The sequence below is a fragment of the Mizuhopecten yessoensis genome, unplaced genomic scaffold (genome assembly GCF_002113885.1).
Source record: "Mizuhopecten yessoensis strain PY_sf001 unplaced genomic scaffold, ASM211388v2 scaffold11045, whole genome shotgun sequence".
NCBI lineage: Eukaryota > Metazoa > Mollusca > Bivalvia > Pectinida > Pectinidae > Mizuhopecten > Mizuhopecten yessoensis.
Window position 1 is genome coordinate 1,161,211 of NW_018408851.1, and position 22,021 is coordinate 1,183,231.

The 22,021-nt window shown below is 34.3% G+C and overlaps 1 protein-coding gene across 1 annotated transcript in view; it reads right to left on the reverse strand.

Moving 5' to 3' along the window:
• Positions 1 to 2,977: 2,977 nt before the first annotated feature.
• Positions 2,978 to 22,021, reverse strand: part of LOC110464993 (von Willebrand factor D and EGF domain-containing protein-like) — a 28,528-nt gene continuing 9,484 nt past the window's right edge. The window contains exons 6-20 of the mRNA XM_021520531.1: positions 19,937 to 20,081; positions 18,879 to 19,072; positions 17,396 to 17,472; positions 16,283 to 16,346; positions 15,388 to 15,579; positions 13,805 to 14,034; positions 12,254 to 12,392; positions 11,548 to 11,650; positions 10,470 to 10,642; positions 9,214 to 9,482; positions 8,261 to 8,366; positions 5,627 to 5,738; positions 4,910 to 5,037; positions 3,967 to 4,084; positions 2,978 to 3,167 (exon numbers count right to left, since the gene is read on the reverse strand). Coding sequence (XP_021376206.1) covers positions 2,986 to 3,167; positions 3,967 to 4,084; positions 4,910 to 5,037; positions 5,627 to 5,738; positions 8,261 to 8,366; positions 9,214 to 9,482; positions 10,470 to 10,642; positions 11,548 to 11,650; positions 12,254 to 12,392; positions 13,805 to 14,034; positions 15,388 to 15,579; positions 16,283 to 16,346; positions 17,396 to 17,472; positions 18,879 to 19,072; positions 19,937 to 20,081 — 2,232 coding nt within the window. The 3' untranslated portion in view covers positions 2,978 to 2,985. The remainder of the gene's footprint in view (positions 3,168 to 3,966; positions 4,085 to 4,909; positions 5,038 to 5,626; positions 5,739 to 8,260; positions 8,367 to 9,213; positions 9,483 to 10,469; positions 10,643 to 11,547; positions 11,651 to 12,253; positions 12,393 to 13,804; positions 14,035 to 15,387; positions 15,580 to 16,282; positions 16,347 to 17,395; positions 17,473 to 18,878; positions 19,073 to 19,936; positions 20,082 to 22,021) is intronic.

Genomic DNA, 22,021 nt, shown 5'->3' on the forward strand with positions numbered 1-22,021 from the left:
TACTGAGAACAGATCTAGCAGACTTACAAATTCATTACTGAGAACAGATCTAGCAGACATACAAATTCATTACTGAAAACACTTCTAGCAGACAAACAAATTCATTACTGAGAACAGATCTACCAGACATAAAAATTCATTACTGAGAACAGATCCAGCAAACATACAAATCCATTACTGAGAACAGATCTAGCAGACATACAAATTCATTACTGAGAACAGAACCAGCAAACATACAAATTCATTACTGAGAACAGATCTAGCAGACTTACAAATTCATTACTGAGAACAGATCTAGCAGACTTACAAATTCATTACTGAGAACAGATCTAGCAGACATGCAAATTCATTACTGAGAACAGATCCAGCAGACATACAAATTCATTCCTGAGAACAGATCTAGCAGACATACAAATTCATTACTGAGAACAAATCTAGCAAACATACAAATTCATTACTGAGAACTGATCTAGCAAACATACAAATTCATTACAGAGAACAGATCTAGCAGACATACAAATTCATTACTGAAAACACTTCTAGCAGACAAACAAATTCATTACTGAGAACAGATCTACCAGACATACAAATTCATTACTGAGAACAGATCCCGCAGACATACAAATTCATTACTGAGAGCAGATCTAGCAAACATACAAATTCATTACTGAGAACTGATCTAGCAAACATACAAATTCATTACAGAGAACAGATCCAGCAAACATACAAATTCATTACTGAGAACAGATCAAGCAGACATACAAATTCATTACTGAGAACAGATCCCGCAGACATACAAATTCATTACTGAGAGCAGATCTAGCAAACATACAAATTCATTGCTGAGAACAGATCCAGCAAACATACAAATTCATTACTGATAACAGATCTAGCAGACATGCAAATTCATTACTGAGAACAGATCCAGCAGACATACAAATTCATTACTGAGAACAGATCTACCAAACATACAAATTCATTACTGAGAACAGATCTAGCAAACGTACAAATTCATTACTGAGAGCAGATCTAGCAAACATACAAATTCATTACTGAGAACAGATCCAGCAGACATACAAATTCATTACTGAGAGCAGATCTAGCAGACAGACACATTGAATAGGGAATACAGATAATACAAGCAGACATACAAGTTTACGAAGATAAGCATAATTTAACATTCTTTATGGAATCATATTCGTTTCTAAGGCATTTGGATTTTTATAATAGACAGCAGTTTTGAAAACTCCAACTTTGGATTATTTTTATAATATCATTAAGTCACGATGCCAAAATGAAATAAATATCTCTTACATTCAGAGATGCAGGATTTTCGACATAATCTAATTTAAACTTTCAATGATAGAAACATCAGTCACTGTATATGTTAACGTTTCAAAACTGTAAAGGGATTTAGTCATATATATCGAGACCAACCTAGTGACCTAAATGATCTTCTTTCACACATATGGTCTAATCAGACAGATATAGACAGTGACGGATATGTGTGGGAACCCGCCAAGTGTTCATCATTCCTTCTGCATAACTAGTTACCTCAAGAAATCAGTAAGCCAGTCATATATCCCAACGTGTTTAAATCTAAGCTTATGATAAACGTAATTCGTACAAACAAACACATGGTGAACAATAAGAAAATCAGCAAATCGGAAACAGAAATGATAACTAATGCACTGTAACTGACTTTCTGTAAGTTTTAACCAGACTCTTATTTGCCGGAAAACAATTTCAGCTTAACGTCGTGTTCCCATCTGCGGACCCGCAATGTTTTGTGTCTTTTAGATATCCAACTACGTCATCTTGTAGAAGCCTGATATCACTGTAAGAGTTATCAGAACATCAGAAGAATAGAAAATAAAATAAAAATGAATTCGTGACCTCCTGTTATGTAGATTAGTGTGCCTATCCTAGACCTGATGTAAGTCATACATCGTACGTACCGACGACATGTATGGGGATAAAGAGGAAGAAGGAAACATAAAATTATAAAATCACCAGAATTGAATAATAATTTACATAGAACAATTATTAACGATAACATGAAACCAGTGACTTGAGTTTCTATGGCTGACCAAGCCTGGCCCGGTATATGTTACAGGTATAATTACCGGGTCCTGTTTAGTTCCAGTCTGTCTTATTTTTCTGTACGGGTACATTTGAATGTCGTCCACTGTTCCAAATCTCTTCAAGTTTAACCCCCAAGACCTGCTTGTTCCTGGACTCAAAACACACAACGGATTTTAAGAAGGATATTCCCTGTAATAACTTTCAAGTTGGCTAGTTTACAGTTATTTTTCTAACTACATTTGTTGGGTGGTAGCTCACTTGAATTCATTAAAGTTGTTTCTTTGGTAAATGATGTCGTTCGACGAGCCAGGGATTGAGACAGTAACAATTATATCGGTAAACTATCTTGTTAACTTCCAGCTCATATTAAAATTGATTGGTATTAACCTGTGGGTTCTGACATATTGATGTATTTCTGGTAAACTGAACTGGTATCCTGTCAACTTCAATGTCCTCGCAATGGTGAATTTGATGGCAGTGCGGATTGCATAAACAGTAACAATGAAAGCTCTCAGCTAATCGTCACCCAACTCCCTATGATCTTTCGGTGAAAGGGATTTTATCAGTTACGTGCAATCTTAGATCTTGGACCTTTGATCTGTCTAAGGCTCCGTATTGATGTCGCCAAATGAAGACGTTATTTCTTCTGTTACTAGTTCAGGTATGATAATGATATCCTTGCTCATGTGTGCTGTACTATGACGTCTATGTTGATACACATGTATAATGGCATGCCTGTAGATGTTAGATATCGTGAGTAATGAATTCTGTATCATTTTCACATGGTAAGTGAACGTTTAAGCACATTTATTAACTTTATAAAGTGCATGGTAGAATTCTGTATCTACATGTCTACTGAAAGAATACTTAAGATTGCCATATATATCTTGTAAGATGATTTTAATTTCTGACAATGAGATCAGGATAAGTCGCGCACGAGTCCAAGTGATTACAGCTGGTACATATGTGGGGTTTAGCATCTCCACACTGACAGCCGTTATTGGTACAACAGGCACAGTCAAACCTAGTCTTGTCAAAGCCACATTGACAACCAGACCCTGTCGATGTGTAGTGGTTGATCTCTGTAGGTTAACATTCGTGGATTAAGCAACAATTTCATAAGCATGATTGGAATAATCAAATTATCTTCAGAAAACTTAAAATTGAAACGAAATATATACCCTTTAAAATCTGACAAGTGTCAATGTCAACCACACTGAACGTCATCTAACAGCAAATGATATGGGAAACGATTTGCAGTACAATCGAGCATAGGTTTGTAAAACTGATAACGACTGAATTTTCTATTTCTTTTTATCTGTAAAGTAAGCCAAACTTCTAACCGGTTACTTGTTTAGTACCACATTATTTAATTATTGAATTTTTAAAAATGTTTTTCATTTGATTTGTTTAGAAAAAGGCGTTGACATAAAAATATTTTATAAGTTTAAAGTAAATTTGAATTGTTACCATCGGAGAAAATGTTAATGAACTAAAAGCTATCATTAAAGTACGCCTATTAATACATTCTAATGTTAACATTTATACGAGGGCATCGTAAAGTTGTGCAGATTTGATTTTTGTTTATTTATATCAATAAAAACATCTAAATCGTGGATTTTATTTCATCATGTTATTTATCGTGAGAGCAAGCTAACCAAAATATCTTTTTGTACGCTATGAAAGGTTTCTACAAAAAATACGTTACTTACGATAAAGGAAACTGTTAAAGAAATAAATCCTCTACGCAGATAAATGGAAAGGGTCACTATTTCCTTTTTTTGTAGCACAAAGGTTTATCAGTGAAAGAATAAAAAACAGAAAATATCTCTGACGAAAACGTATCGTAAACACTATCAGATAAATACAATGGAAACTCACCGGAGACGACAGTACTTCTGGTCCACGAGTACGGGTCAGTATTGGGGTCACAGTAGCCACCGTCAGAGCTCTGTTCTCCGACCCTGTGGCACGCATTTTCAATCAGACAGGCGTTATCCTAGAAAGTGAAAGTAGGTCACTGTTGGTTAATTTTTTAAGTTCCTTAACTGCATCTCATTCGTCTGGAAAACGTATGCGCTGACTCAGCAAATCGATATGTACCAAATGGTTAGTTTGGAACAATTCAATCAGTTATTAGACAAGTAAGTTACATACCAAATACCATGACTTCAGACTTTTGAGAAGTCATTTGTTGTTGCCAATACTTTGACAATATTCATTTGACACATTTGACCCCTGTGACATTGAATGTAGTTCAATGTAGTTTATTTTTATTTATGTTTTATTTTTTTCACTTTTCTTCTCTTCCTTTGTAATCAAGTTAAGTGCCTTTTTAAAATTCTGGATTGTCCATAGCAATGCTTTCAATATATGCTTTATCGACTTATTTTATCTAAGGGATGTTTTCATATCTCAATCTCGTTTAAAAATACATCTTCCTTTTTACTATAATATTATTTTAACTGTTTGTCGTATAAAATGATCGGATCACTGTTGAAAACAAAGCACGATCTGAGGGCTAAAAGTTCTCATCGGGGCTGACAGTTCTTACCCTGCAATAGAAGTTCCCCTATATTAAAGAAACCTATTTTTATTTTTGTTATTTCAATAATGCTAATTGATTTAAGGTTTATTTTTTCATGTTCGCATCAGATTTGCAATATCAGACAACAAGTGTCAATTGCTGTTGTATAAAACGTCTCAGTAAATACTGGTCATATATATAAATATATCTCGTATATATTAAATTACAAGGATTTTACAAAATTTTCAATTGAAAATAATTTTAAAAGTGAAGTGATATTGTTGTGATTATCATTACCTTTAGTGTGCATTTCCCGGAGATATCACAGATCTGACATAAACCGTCGTAGACAAGAAAGGTAAGATCTGAGCTGTACAACACACCATCACTTGCCACAGACACTACAAAGGCCTCACGGACACTGTCTGTGAACAGGATTAAACAGAAACTAGCAAATGACACAGGTAAGGAGGATATATTTTGTTCCATTTTAATAACCATATCGTTTTTTCACTTATTTTAAATATTATAACTTGCCTCACCCCTCTATATGAGCTAAGTACTATATATTTGCCATCGATATCCTTCTGTCATACGTTATACCAATATTATTTTCTTAAGTTAAAAAGATTATTAGATAAACAAATAAAAAAAACCCGACCGCATTGTGTAGTATAGAATACACATATCCCATCTGCGATCCTTATTTGAAAACCCATCCTCCATACGTTTAAGAGATTACACTTAATTTGAGTTAGATCTCTCACTTCTGTTTTGACATAAAGTAAGGTGTCCGACTACTGTTTTACTTTGAATGCCCTGATAAATTGTGTTATAGTTGTGCTCCTCTTTTACTGAAAGTTTTACGAAAGTGAGTGATTCGATAAATTTTTAACTTTAAAAACCCTGATTCAATTTTGGAAAGAATTATGCATTTATTTGACTTAACTAGAGTAACTGCTTCGTTACATCTACTCCTTATATCCTTATATAAATCGAGATTAATGTAAATACCTTTTGTTAACACAGCACTTTCAGGTAGGCTACACTCGACCTCCAGGAAGCTTGTTAAGAAGGCTGGGGCATCAATGTACGGTCCATAGGGTAATATTACACCGTTACCAATCTGATATATACAAACAAGGGCGATGTATGTGTAGTATATATTGACAATAATATGAAAAGGCAAAGCCTAAAAACAGCGTAGCTTTCAGAATTAGATATACTGCTTTCAGAATGAGATAAGATAAACTTTTTTTTTAAAGTCGGCTAATCGAGGAATAACAATAAAACATGAACTCTAATGAGACTTAAGACCGACATAACAATTATGATTTTCTTTCCGTATAGGCCTCTCAAAAGTTGTTTTCTCCTGCTTAGTAATTCAGTACATTAGAGTTTGCCTCGCCATTTTTTTTCCTGTGAAAGCCCAGCCAACTAAACTGCTAAGAGCCTCAAACTTGTAAATATAAGCTAAAAAACAAAAATATCGGGGGTGTCCGAACTTGCCCCGGTCTCCCGTATGGAGAATTTTGTATCATAGATGATTAGAAAAAATGTATTAACAATATAATCTTTGCAGTAATGACGCCGTTTTCTTCCAGTCGAAGCTAAAGTAGTTATTGTTCTTGTGCTCAACGTATATGATGGGTCGGGTGGCGCAGTGAATAGCGCGCTCGTCTTCACAAAGATGACCGGATCCAATCCCGGTCACCTGCCCAACCACGCATGTTTTCTCCGGATACTCTGACTTCCTCATTCATTACGAATTAAATCCTCTGCGTGCTTCAGTCAGGGCACACAAAGAATTATCAAGATGAGTTGGGAAAAAATGTTAGGCAGTTGCTTTCGAAAACAAGTGCATATTATATTTTTAACGATAAGTCTAAGTAAATGTATTGAGATGTAAGTTAAAAAAACCCACCAAGAAACCAAAAAACATTGTAATATTTTGATGTAATTGAGATTGTCGTTATATCGATGTAGTCTCAATTCCTTTTCCATCCTGAAACACCGGATTGAATTTCACATTTATTTTTTTACTGTCGTCGAGGTTTGACAGGTAAGGATATGCCAAATAAAATAAACAGTTTCTGTCTGTAACTAGTTATAAATCGGCATGTGGTGTGAAAAAGTAATACGTTGCTAAAAAGGGGCTCTGAATTCGTGGTGGTTGTCTTGAAAATTATTGTTGATTTCGACATAAACACATTATTCATTGTTTCTTTGATGAGTGGTGGTGATGCAACCCTAAGTTATGTAAAGACTATAACAAGACTTGTAAAAAATAATAATTAATTCGTTGATATTCTCATTAAATGGAAATCAAAAGCTGATGGAATTTTAGACGATGAAAATATAAATGTACACGTTGACCTATTGGTTTAATGCCGGCTCTTTTTGAAGATATCTCCCAGTAGAAAAAATAACAGAGCCTGGTTGATCTTCATAAAATATCTGCATTTTTTACTTTTTGTGCCTGTGGCAAGAAGAGAAGTAAAAAAGTCATGAAGCACCGACAAAGAGATAAATGCAACGGACATCAGTTCCAAGATTTTCCAGTTATTTTTCATCCTTCCGGAAATAACTGATGAAGGCCGATGGAATGTGACGTGTTTGTGACGTCATAGTATGATAATCTCTGAACGAAGTTTCATGCCATTGATGTTGGTACGGACTCTGCCGAGATGTGGCGAATGGTTTCATGCCTGTTTGTATCACATTGTATTTGATCGATTTTTTTTCATTCAGAATGTATATAAGGTTTTATCTAAAAGAAAGTAATATAAATGAAGATTTCTTTCACTATATGAAGATGTTCATGCATGTGTTAAACCACAATTATCTTTGATTCAAGGATACACTTCCGTTTTCCCCACTGGAGGTCTTCTTCCGGACGAAAAGAATTAAAGGCAATGTGTAGAAAGGGGAAGCAACTCTGTTTACGCACGCATGTGTTACCATTAAAGAGCTTCGCTCTTATTACACCGTTACCAATCTGATATACATGTATACGAACAAGGGCGATGTATGTGTATTATATATTGACAATATTACACCGTTACCAATCTGATATACAAACATAGGCAATATATGTGTTATATGTATTTAAAATCTTCAGCTTCTTTCACATTTTCGATTACTAATAAATTATTTTTTTCACTAGTACATCAATGGCTTAAAACGAGCAAAAGTTTGAGTGCCCTAGTCAACATTACGCATGCCTGAAGTTATGTGTTATATAACGACCACGCTATGTAGGTGTGATTCTATAATCAAATCGTCTGCGCTTTTAGATGACATATACGTTTTATTTCTAAGTAGGTTTTAACTATATAGAACATTATAGTTAAAAGTCGATGTTATTTGCTCGTTGCTTTTGAAAGTAACAAGCGTCAACTTTTACAATAGACACACTTTCTGACTGAAGCTTGAGATTTCTTTCTGTGTCAAATACTTTAACATTTTCCAACCGGATATACCGAAGATAAAACGTATGATGTAATTGTAATATCGTATCGACATATCTAATTAATCAATTCTATTCTCAAAAGTATCCTTATTAAAACAGAAATTATTTTTGCAAAATTGTAACAGTAGTTAATGTGTGTTATAGGTTTACGCGGAAGACTGTCGTTTGTTTCCCACCTCAGCTTTTTTGTACCGACACTTGAGTCCCGGTCCGTCCATGAGGTGTCGAGCAATCACCTGGACTTTCATACAATGCCGGTCTTTCACGTCACATAGGCCATCACTAAAATACACAATTTGAACGTAGGTATATTAAGCGCAGAAACTCTGATTATGATAATTGTTGTAATTTCAATACGCCTTAAATAACATAGCATTTGTAAGTAATTTGTATGTATCCACATAATTGTTTTAATAATTCCTTGACTACCATACACACAAACAAAATGTGAAAATGTAATCTGAATTTGACATATAAAATATTGGCAATAAAATAAAGTTTTTCAAAAACACCCTGGTAAAAGATTAGCCGCTTCCTACCGATTCGGCTAGGGAGAATTTCTTTTGAGCTCATACGGTATAGCGTAAGACTAGTAAGTCAGATGTCCAATGTTCGACTCCTGGCGATGGCAGTGAAAAAGTAATGACCTACGTTACATCAGGGACAGTATATAGAGCCATTATACGTCCCTGGTTACATCAATATAAATTAAATTAAGCTAATTTCTCGGCGGACAAGAACAAACAATTGCGTGCTTTTCAATTTATAATATATTTAGATGAACAAGAGTAGCAACATAACAAATGTATATTCGATGGAACGTGCTCTACACGTGTCATAGTGACGTCTACAACAGATCTGACAGGTATAATATAACACGTGCATTTATCATACTTATTGTTGTAGTCAATGGTTTTCATACATTGGGTTGAACAAGGAAATTACTGCCTAATCAACAGATGTGAGTTTGAGGTTTGAAATAAGAGTTGATGAAATAAGAGTTGATGAAAATGTATTCCGTATAATCACTGTTCTAAGGATATTAAAGGAAAGATATAAAAAAAATCATTATCTGGCCTCTTTAAGAATTAGTTATGAGAAGAATGTCAGTGTTGCGAGAAACACATACCCACGAATATGGCTGGCGACTGGGGCGACACCTACTGGAACTGAGCAATCATTGCCTGTATATCCGGTGTGACACACGCATGTGCCTTCGTGACAGGTTCCACGTCTGCTACATTGATTTGGACACACGTGACTGGTGACATCGGGCGGCAGGATTCTCTCGCCATGAGATCCTTTGGCGTAGTTACTTACATTTCGGAGGACAGTGTCTTGACATTCAAAATCGAAAGTATTCATATGAGCGACGTTGAACACGTCACTGTCCGAGTACTGCAATGGAGATGGATTGTGATGAATGATATATTTAGACAAGATACATTTTATGTATAATCAGATTATATAGTTATATAATTTTCAATACTTTCAGTAAGGGGTTTAACTGATAATTTTAGATTAAAAATATTGTACGAATAATTAGACAGATGGAAGATGTATTGAAAAAAAGATTGCTTAATATCAGAAGGAAAGTATTTTTAAACTGGAAAAACAAATAAACAACAAGTAGTAATTGTAATGGGGGACCATTACAGAAGTCTCCCAAACTGCCCCCATAGTCGCAATGCCAGAATACACCTACAATGTACATACTAAGTTTTCATAAAATAGACTGATTTCTAAAATGCGACCAATCAGAAGCCTCTGTGTGGTTGCTTTGGCAACAAAACCTATGCAGTTGAATTTGCAGTCCCAAAATACCCCTATACATTAATTTTCATAATATAGACTGATTTCTAAATTTCAACCAATCAGAAGCCTCCGTGTGGTTGCTGTGTGGTTGATATGGCAGCGAAACATATGCGGTTGAATTCACAGTCCCCTAATACCCCTATATACCAATGTTCATGAAAATCGAACAATATATACATTTCGACCAATCAGAAGCCTCCGTGCCGTGTGGTTGCTAAATCAAAGATCTGGAAAAAAAACCTTGAATGGACAACTACATATGCCCATTATTAATCATGTGAAGTGTCATCAACATATGCCTTGCGATTTTTGAGAAAATGGTCGGACAAATACATGGCAGAAGAAGAAGAAGAAGAAGAAGAAGAAGAAGAAGAAGAAGAAACGGAGCATACACAAACTCCGTTTTGGGGGACATAATTAGGTAAGTTGCATTTATTGTAAATAGTAATCCTAATTTTTTTACGGGCAGAATAAAAAAGCGCCACCCGAACATAAGGTAAACACTAAATAAATAAAAAGGTTTAATTTATTAACAACTATATATGTACAATATGAGATTGAAGTCATTACCATCATATCCATTACGCATGCGTCGATGTAATAATTAACAGTTTCGGACAGCACGACGGACTGACACCGAGAGTAGAGCGTGGATCCCCGGATGGCGTCCGTACACGACTTGATAGCCATGGCTTCCGTCATCCCGCTCGGGGTCGGGAACGACGTTATTGTGCGCTTGTAAACTACAGTAAATCATAGGTCAACATTTGGGTAGATGAAAGTTCATCTGGATTAACGTTCAACATAATCGGAAAGATATTATCCTGTTGATAGCACCATATTATTGATACGTAAATATTCGATTACAAGTTTCCATTTTATATCATTTTTTAAGAAAATATATATTTATTTTAGCAGGCCTCTGGCATGCTAATTTAAAAAGAAATCATCCTTAATTGAGATTAAATATAATATTCATTTTGTTTCATCACATGACCGAAATTCGTTGCAAGCGTTCATGAATACATCCATTTCTTGTGCTGATTTGAAGACTAAAACATCGACATTTAGATTCCGGAGAATACTTCCCTTGTTGCGTCACAATGCAAGTGGAAGCATAATGGTGTCTTAGTTGTGATAGCACCAACTAAAACATTGGGATTATTTAGCAAAGCACAGCTCTGTTTTAGATGTTATTAAATGTGAATTCAAGACACAACAGGAGTTATTACACTGTAGCAGGGCAAGTTATGTAACACTCGAAATATATAGGTTTGCTTACTATATGTTATCGTCAAAGTTTAACGTCATTTTCTTTCAAGCAAAGATAGTTTATTTAGTTATTTAAGGAGACATCTTACCGTTGGATTGTCAAACTACAGGGGTTTTGTAGTATTAATGTTATGCCATGCATACAATTTTATGGTCACACAAGTTATCTCTTTTTAAAATGAGGAAGTTACATACTCCATGACATAAGCATGAGGAATAAAAATACTAGAAATGAAACCGATATCAAGAAAACATGGGATTGGTTTTATATGTAACAGCCATCTATCGAGTTTCACCAGTTGAATGCTGCATAGATAATGTATGGTTCAAATAGATATGTTTAATAGTTCAATACACAAGACTTCCACTGAATTACCTTGTCTTATCTCACGCTGGCTCCTAGACTCTACAGGATAGTCCAGATCACGCGGGTGTACACCGTGGCTCGCGACATTCGTGCATGCTAGGTTTCCGCATTGCTGTAACAGTTGTATCACAATAACCTATCATTTAAAAATTACAAAGTACATTTTGATCCAATTCATTAAATCATTTCGAAGCATAAGTATTGTAAAGAAGTATATGTTGGTGACCTAGAGAGAATGCCTTATTATTGATAGGTCAAATATGATAAATATATCAAATTATTAACACATCGTGATAGAGTTTCATCTTTAAGTCAACTGAATGTGTGTCTGAAATCTGTGTAAACTAACTGGAGAAGATAATAAAAAGAATTTAGAATAAAAAAAAAACATGTCCAGAAAAATAACGACATATGTTCGTAATATGGTCATCTCATTGGATTCCAGTTAAATACATACCACACACACACAAGAAATATTTTGCCATTGACAGATGCATATTTGCATGCAATTTTGCGAAAATAGACAAAAAGTACTGTTGGAAAACTAAAATGTCTTAAAGAGCAAGCCTGTTTTTCTCCATATGTGCTCCTTTTTAACATTCATTCTAAAGCTATATAGATATATAAACATCTGGTACATTATATGTGCTAGTGGATCGTTATCTATATAGATATGTTTGTGCCGTTTATATCAATACAACATCTGGTATATTACATGGGCTAGTGGGTTGTTAGCTTTGGTTTTAGTGCAGTCAGCTCTGTGGTGGTCACATTGACAGTAGTTGGTATTGTTGATTGCGGCTGACGGCGAGTATGCAGGTTTCTGGTCAAACATGCTCGAACCGGGATTCACACTGTAATTGTATGCAGATAATAGATTGGATTGATTCATATGTCCTTAACTGTTTTATCGATGAAAACCGTGGACGAAATTTAAATGTTTAAGTTTATAATGTCTTTACTTATATTCCCCCACATTCTGCATGTTCAAAATGATTAATTAAAACCTGTAATATTACTGAATAATCAGTTATTTCCGAGGAACATACTCGGTGTTTAGTTGAAAACATCAACTAACGCATGGGCTGTGCGGTCTTCAATCTAATAATTGTATCAATACTTGCATACCTGGTAATCATTTTTTCATGTTCAATGTAATTACATGTACTTATAAACTAAAATTTTACCATGTATGATAAGTTAATTATCATACTCGGTGTTCTGTTGGATATCTCAACTAACATAGAGGTTGTGCGATCTTGTTTACGCAAAAATGGATTTTCTGCCAATTTGTCAAAAAGGTTCTTGAAAATGTATTTTGAACCGAATAAGACTACAAATAACGATAAAATAACAGAATTATTGCTGTTTAGAACTTAAATTCAAAGAATGAAATGCATATTTTTATCATTATAATGGCATGCAACACAGTTTCCTCCAAACATATTTTTCAAGATGCTCTACCATGGAATAATTTTGAGCGGGCTGTACTGCATATCATCATAAATGTGAAAGTGGTGCATTTCAATCCTTGAATATATCCTTTGATGTTTTCATCGGAGAAAGTTTTAAGTGTGTACGCTGACTTGGAGTTATGTAATAGTTAATCGGTCGACATGATCGGAAAATAGTTGTGGACCTATTTGTTTGACACAATTGGAAATGGTTTTTATTGTACAGTTTATTTGTATGGGAATATATTTTCATTGTACTGTAACACTGTTAAAAATGTTCACCACCTACTTTTTTACTTTCAATAGATGGCCGTGATAAATCTAGTTCGTTACTTTAAAATAATGGTAGTAAATAGCAATAACTTCAATAAGATTAAAACATGTCAAAAAGGAAGTATTCTAAAGATGAAGTATCCGATATGTTACCCAAATACTCAGTTCTACGTCAGTGTTCTAGGGTCAAAGACTTCTTCTTTTGTTTTCTCTAAAGGTTAAGTTGCCGATTTAAATTCCTACGTTAAATATGATCGGGATCTCATGAAACTGACAGTAGGACATATGTTAATTACTAACAAACTGTAAATACTTCATAATATGTCCACATGCCACCAAGGGAGTTGATTAGTATAGGCTTCAATTCTGATTTTGTCATTCAATTTGGTGTTAATAAATGTTGTTGAAATTGAAATATATATCATCATCAATAAACAGAACAAGTGAATCAATTATTGCTTTCACAATTGAGAGTAATAAGATCAACTATATATCTGGTGAAAACAAATTGAATTGATTCCTATTTTGCAATTACTTACAGCCACGTGTGGACAAACTTTTCTTTCGTATTTGTGGAATACTTATATCCATTTGCTCCTACGAGATCATTGTTTTGATTGTTATCGTATTTTCCACAAAGTCCAACAGACTTGCCAAGGTCGTCTGTAGGAACCTGCAGATTAAGGGTCAGAAATCCGTCCGTCTCTTTTCTATTAGGGTTGTATGATGCTGCGCGTACTATAAGATGGGCACCAGAAGGGAAATTGATCTGCAAAATAAGGCTGTATAGCATCACACAAAGTGAAATGTTTATGTTAAAAGTATTTTTGATGAAAACCCAATTTATTTGAAATATATATATATTTGTTACAGCATCAATAAACAAAGAAATGAAAGTCTATCACCGGTTACAGACAAAGTGGAAATGTCACCAGTCCTCACAAATCACCACAGGTGAAATAAGGTGCTTCCGGAAAAACATGTAACACCTGTCACGGTGTCTTTTGTCAAATCCAGGAAAGTAGGGAAGTCATCACCAATCCAGGAACAGTGATCTAAAAGCTTTTTAAAAGGAACTTTTTCCCCCTTTTTCAGTATTCCAATAAAATTCAAATTCTAATCATATTTTGAAATAATTTATTTCCAAATTTTGAATTTACCCGAACTATATTATGAAAATGTTTCTTGTTTTCCCCGGTTGTCTTGATAAACAGTTAGAATTTTACATAACTGAGTAAAATTTAAATATTCAGTCAATATTGTAAATTTTTCATTTCTTTTCTCTCTCAGAAACAATAGTGTACATTCCTGAACAAACATATATATATTCAGTGCATGAATGTTCCCTGTTGACATAAATGTGTTCAAGCACGTGCCCTATATTTTCAAAGAGAAAAAACTATACAAAAGCATGACAAAATTGGCTGAATTTTCAGATATTTTAATTTATGAAAATTTCAACTTGTTACTGTAGCGATTAAAGGTGATAAATTGTGATGGATTTTAGGGCCAATTTTATGAAATCCTTTCATGGTTGTAATTCGTGTCAGAATAACGACCATAGGCTGCCTTCGACGTAATTTAAAACCTCTGTCTTTGGAAACACTTGGAATTGTAAAATTTGTATATAACACTATCTATTATATGCTTGAACGTTTCTCGCAATCACATTGACCGGATCCCATACACGTGTCAAGTCCTCAGTCCTACTCATGTAGACTGGTTATCCGGTGAATATCGATTTCTAACTAAAGAGTCGGATTCAACACTGGCTAAATTTTATACGGAGGCAAAAACATGAGAGAAAAAAAGGAAAATTTAGAACCTTGATTTTTTCATTTTTGTTGTTGTTGAAGCATATCATTAAACAGTTATGGGCTTTGTGCTGGTAAATATGATGTAATATGAACCTGAAAAAGTGATATTAACCTCGGCTTCGCCTCGGTCAATATCACTTTTTCAGGTTCATATCACATCATATTCAGAAGTCCATAATTGTATAATATTTACTAATCAATGGTGTAAAGCGTAATATGATTTCGTGCATATGAATATAAATTATATTTCTATCCACTTTAAATGCAACGTTTGCGTTAGTTTGAGATTGTCGTTATAAACTTACATCTAACCGTTTCCCTGTAGAATCTTTGTCAACTGTTGTGCCCGCCAACGGCCAGTGGGAAAGATGTGGTGCAGCAATTTGATTCAAACGTTTAGCGCACATGTCAACTTCTACAACGTCATTTCCCTCACGTGCTATAACAGAGCAGATACAGGGGTTGAAGTGTCCACATCCCCATGTTCTGATTTGGACCTACGAGTTAAAAAGAAATGAGTATGTAAACAAGTGAGGATTGGCTGTATAAATATATTTTATGTGATGGAGAAGCATTTAAAGATGTATAATGTAATTGAAATAACTTCATTTAGAACACTTTCCTTACTTATTTAATCCCATTTTAAATCAAGTTATCCATGAGTAGCTATAATATCTCAAATACTTAAAGTAAAAACACCTATCTTAAACTGTTTAGTGAATACATTTATATATGTTTGATATATATTATCTACATACATTTCAGACATCCTCATAGAATATTTCACTTTATTCCTGCTACATGTTCATTTAATCCCAGTCTAATTTTTATTTTTATTTTTTACAGTATTAGATTACTTCTCATGACTTGACGCCATACTATTTGTCGACATCAAAACAACTTTACATATAATTTCTCCCCATCGCTGACGTTTGGTATTGTTTTACTTTTAATATATGGATCATTGGATAAACGAGATATCCATCTTGTGAGACACCATAACGATTTATATCGAAACAAGTTTATTCTCAAATGTTATCTACTACATTTGATATAAACCATTACCAATCATCACTCGTTTGATGCCATATACTCTATATAATGCAACTGCAACTTATTAATAAAAAATAAAAAATACATCGACATATTCCTCAACAAAAATACTCTCGATAAGTTTATAACATATCTTCAATACTTTACCTCGAATGGTCTTGCTAGGCTCTTATAGAATATGAAGTCTCCGATTTCATTTACGGCAATGTTTCTACAATTACAGATAACCAGATTAGTTCTTAGTTCGCGGCACATTTTTTTCTCTGAATATGAGAAGCACTGTTATGATTTTTTTTTTTTTTAAATTGTTATCTTTGAACTTAAGACAATACTTAAGACAAATTTTCGTATTGACAAAACAAAACCCTAGGATAAACCATACATTAGTCAGTTTGAATAAGATCTTGCTATTACCGTACAATTAACCAATCAGAAGCCGCAGTGGCCATCTTGGATTTTTAATCATAGTCAAAAGATAAATTAGTGACTTTTAAAATTTGTCAATATATTAACAAACCTATTATCCTATATGAATCATAGGATAAACAAAACTACGAAAGAATGATACCGTACAACGCGGCAGGACATTAACGTTTCCCCCTTCGTCGGGTGAGATATAGCAAACAGCGTTCGTTCCTCAGCTAAGTTGCTTCCTGTCACTTCGTACTACTATTATAAACTACAATCGATTTCCGGCGCAGTTGGTGTCTTACGTCATGTGCCTCTACGGTATACGCCGACGGCGCTTTCACATAGTTCATACATCTAATCATGCTTACAAGTTTCCGGATGGCCCTACGCCAATCGGTCAATACTTCAAAATTCTAGGTTAAAGGCAGTGAGTATATATTTGCTTTTAATCCAAAAACACCTGTGGTTGTTTCTTTATTTTGAGAATAAATCCACATTTGTAAATTATCAAGAGTTGGCTTGATTTTCTCAACAGAAAAAAATCCAAAATGATCTTTCTCAATTTGAACGCATTATTTGATGTCTGATTGTCCAATTTTAGCGTAAAACACGACTTCATATTACATGTTTGTCGTAGCTTAGCAAATAAGATTTTGATCCAAGTAAGAATTGATCACAATGCGAAATAAGACAACAAAATATAAGTGGAACGTTCATATAGCAGTTATAATACGAGAAAAAATATCTTTTATAACAGAGAATAGTTATGTTACTTAGCCATGATCTATTTGTTATCATGAACATTCATCTTAAGATGTATAGAATCAAGCAATCAAAATCATAGCTTACCTCGAACCGTCAATCTGGTAGACATGAGGATCTCCACTTGTTGAACATTTACCATGAGGCTGATCTATAGACCGTATCTGAACGAAAACTGTATTATTATAAAAGAGGTTCATTTATCGATTTTTATATTTCTTCCATAAAATTATGTTGAAAACATTTGTTTACCTATCTACATTGTTGTACGAATTAATTAATTCTCTGACTTCTTATACATGGGTTGAATATTTTAGTAAAAATGGAAAAGAACATACGTATCATGTCGACTTCAGACAAATGTTGAAAGTAATACAATGGTTTAAATCGTAAGCCTTTTAGTAAAAACATATCAGTGTCTCATGTGAGCGATTTTACTTAACACGGACAAATATCGAATTCTAGTTTCATAATTAACCTGGTCCCTGTAATCGCATTGACGTGGTTCGGTATCAATTTATTTGCAGAAATTCATTAGTTAAAAGGTTCATATGACAATTTGAAACCGTAATTGATACGTATTCCATTACTGTGTAATAGTTCTGGTGTTATCCATTGTGACACTTAAAGTATATATTTTTTTCAACATTCATTGGCTTTCTGGACATATTTACCATGAATCGTCCAGAAAGCCAATGCTGTTACAGTGTATGACCTCATGAATGTTGAAAAAAAAATGTATTCCGTATATTTAAATTTTAAGTACTTTGACCTTTCCGATTCGAGCTTAAATAATAAAATACTGGTATTTTTGTCCAATTAAACATGATGGCAACTCAGTAGAGTGATCATCATGTTTTCACGGGAAAATTTAAAAATTTCGCTGGGGGTCCTGGTAACAGCATGACAACAAAACAACAAAATATTTTCAAAATTTAATTTGTAGAATTAATAAAGTCGTATATTGTTATCATATACTTTACATACCTTATTTTAGCTTAAAAATCAAGCCAATCATATTTAATTTCAATTCATAAAAGCATAACAAATTTACATCGAGGGCTGTTTCCCCTGTGCTTCGTCATTGAAGTGTATCAATATGCAGTGATAAGGTCACCTGTGTTATGCAAAAATTAATGTCTTTTTCGTCAATGGGTCTAAGCATACGGAATGTTGATATTTAAGAATGAAACAAAATACAAGACTTCAGAGATTTTAAGATGCCACTGTGACGTCACATGGTAGGGCAATTTACTCGTGGTCAAGATAACGACACGAAAGACTCGATAATAGTTTAAGTACACTTTTTAGGCAATTATTATTTCTTATTAAGTGATAAAATGTACCTTTGCCAAGAATTTAAATTCATTTGATGTTTATGAAACTCGTCCGACCTTTAGTTCTTTTTAGCTTCTGGACTCGTTTTAAAAAACATTCATCAAATTGAACAAATATAAGAATATCTTTTTATTTGTAACTACGCAAAAACGGTCAGTTTCGATGGATTCTATTGTTTGTGTTTTTTTTTACAATTGATATATCACGTGAAAATACAATATTTAACAATTACCTGTATTGGTTTCACTGAATAACCGTCCCACATAGGATTAGAAATCGGGTTACTTATAGGACGGAAGGCAAGCTCGTGCCGCTGGTCACCATCCTTAACGAAGTCACGTGTAGCTGTCACCTTTATCGTACTTTTGTAAGTCTGAGTAGCAGGATCACATGTTAATTGATAGGTACAACTGGTAGTGGAAACATCTGAAAACAGAGATAGATGCCAACTCAAAATATGACAAGATGTGAACCATTAGAATCATTCATAAAATAGTTTGAAAATTTTAAGAATAAAGAACAAACCTAAAACAAGATTACTTTTTTAGTTTAAATAAGATTAAAAAGGAACCAATGATGTTTCTCAAGAGAAGCAAATGTCTGGGAAGTTTAAGAAGTTAGTTGTCAATTTTGGAACATGGTATTGTGACGACATAATTAATGTATTATAACGTCATCATTTTCTGTGGTGTTGTTGCCTTCAGCCTTTTAACTGCCAGGGGCCGATTTGGGCCAATTTACTGTTCCGTTAGCTGCCGGGGTCCGATGGGGCCGGCAACTTGTCCCTTTTACTGCCTGGGCGATTGGGCCGTTTTACATATCCCAATTTTAATCAAGGGGGCTTGCTCTTACAGATTTGTTCAAATAAACCCAGGAGAAAATAATTATCAAAATGTACCTTTGTGAATTTTCAAAGAAATCATTTTTAGTCCTTCATCTTACGATATTCTTAAATTATAATCCCCAACCGATCTTAAACGGAAATCGGACCTATCATTCTCAAATACAGGTATATATAGAACCTGTGTTTTTTGCTTTCTTTTCTACAAAAATTAAAATTCTTTGTTTTTAGAAAGCGTTAACTAAATAATCATGTACTATTTTGATAATCTTCTTATTTCCAATGATTATTGTAAATCAAGCTATATATAAAAAATAACGATAATACTGTGAGTAAAGACGCGTATATTGTAATTATATTATTACAATTTCATGACTAGTTACACCATTCTATGATAAGAAAACATTATGTATGAAATACGAAATGATAATACAAGGGTCTTTAATTACCGTTTGGGTCAGTGGATGCCTTCATTTCTACACCTATTTGACATGTCTGCTGGAAGGGGCTGTTACAGGTAATAGGAACGGTTGATTCTACCGTAACATCCTGCTCAGGTCCTTTCTCATCTACCGTGATGGAATTGTTGTGAACCTAAACCACATAGATGTTGTAGAAATGATAAAAATTCAATTGTGTATGTAAAGAATGGTACCAGTTTTGCGTCTTAGAGTGAAATATTTGTTAATTGTATTGCATTCGAAACACTTTTATAAGTAGACGAATGTTAACAGTTTAAATGATAGCGGACTCTTTTTTTGGTCCCATTATCACTATTTCCTGACAATCCTAGGTGTTCTTGTTTGCACATTGATACGTAAACGGAGTATATGTAAACCATGACAGTCTCGAAAGGGGAAACAAACCTTTTAACTGATTCCATTGAATATTGTGTTATTTTCTGAGCTCCTGAATTTCTCATGTCCATTTTTGATTATTTATATTTTTGTCCAATTGTACATTGTAAGGATTCATAATTATTTGAACCATTCGATGGACATGATATAAATCGAAACAGTTTTCCCCAATGAAACTGAAGAGGGCGGGAGCCCGAATATTTTCTACAGCAAGTAATGTTCCATGGAATTCGTAAATGGAGTGCAATAATCCTTTAGTAGAATAAAGTCTTTTAAATTACAGTTATAAGCCTTACCTTGCAAGTACATTTTTTCATGAGGTCTTTATAAACCAATATACCAATATTACCACTGTTTGTCTAGTTGATGATGTACAAAATATATGCGAAGTTTTCAATGTTTCTTTTCTTTTGTGACTATGGTATCAGGAATGCATGGACTACCGTATGTGTTTCAGGAATGCATGGACTATAGTATATGTTTCAGGAATGCACGGACTACCTTATGTGTTTAAGGAATGCATGGACTACCGTATGTGTTTAAGGAATGCACGGACTATAGTATGTGTTTCAGGAATGCACGGACTACCGTATGTGTTTAAGGAATGCATGGACTATAGTATGTGTTTCAGGAATGCACGGACTACCGTATGTGTTTCAGGAATGCATGGACTATAGTATATGTTTCAGGAATGCACGGACTACCGTATGTGTTTAAGGAATGCATGGACTACCGTATGTGTTTCAGGAATGCACGGACTATAGTATGTGTTTAAGGAATGAAAGGCCTCTCGTATGTGTTTAAGGACTGCACGGACTATAGTATGTGGTTAAGGAATGCATGGACTTTAGTATGTGTTTCAGGCATGCATGGACTACCGCATGTGTTTAAGGAATGCAGGGACTTTAGTATGTGTTTCAGGAGTGCATGGACTACCGTATGTGTATAAGGAATGCACGGATTATAGTATGTGTTTCAGGGATGTATGGACTACCGTATGTGATTCAGGAATGCATGGGCTATAGTATTTGTTTCAGTAATGCATGGACTATAGTATGTGTTTAAGGAATGCATGGACTACCGTATGTGTTTAAGGAATGCACGGAGTATAGTATGTGTTTCAGGAATGCACGGACTATAGTATGTGTTTCAGGAATGCGCGGACTATAGTATGTGTTTCAGGAATTCATGGGCTATAGTATTTGTTTCAGGAATGCATGGACTATAGTATTTGTTTCAGGAATGCATATGGACTATAGTATGTGTTTAAGGAATGCATATGTGTTTAAGGAATGCACGGACTATAGTATGTGTTTCAGGAATGCACAGACTACCGTATGTGTTTCAGGAATGCATGGACTTTAGTATGTGTTTAAGGAATGCATGGACTATAGTATGTGTTTCAGGAATGCATGGACTATAGTATGTGTTTCAGGAATGCATGGACTATAGTATGTGTTTCAGGAATGCATGGACTATAGTATGTGTTTCAGGAATGCATGGACTATAGTATGTGTTTCAGGAATGCATGGACTATAGTATGTGTTTCAGGAATGCATGGACTATAGTATTTGTTTCAGGAATGCATGGACTATAGTATGTGTTTAAGGAACGCATGGGCTATAGTATATGTTTCAGGAATGCATGGACTATAGTATGTGTTTAAGGAATGCATGG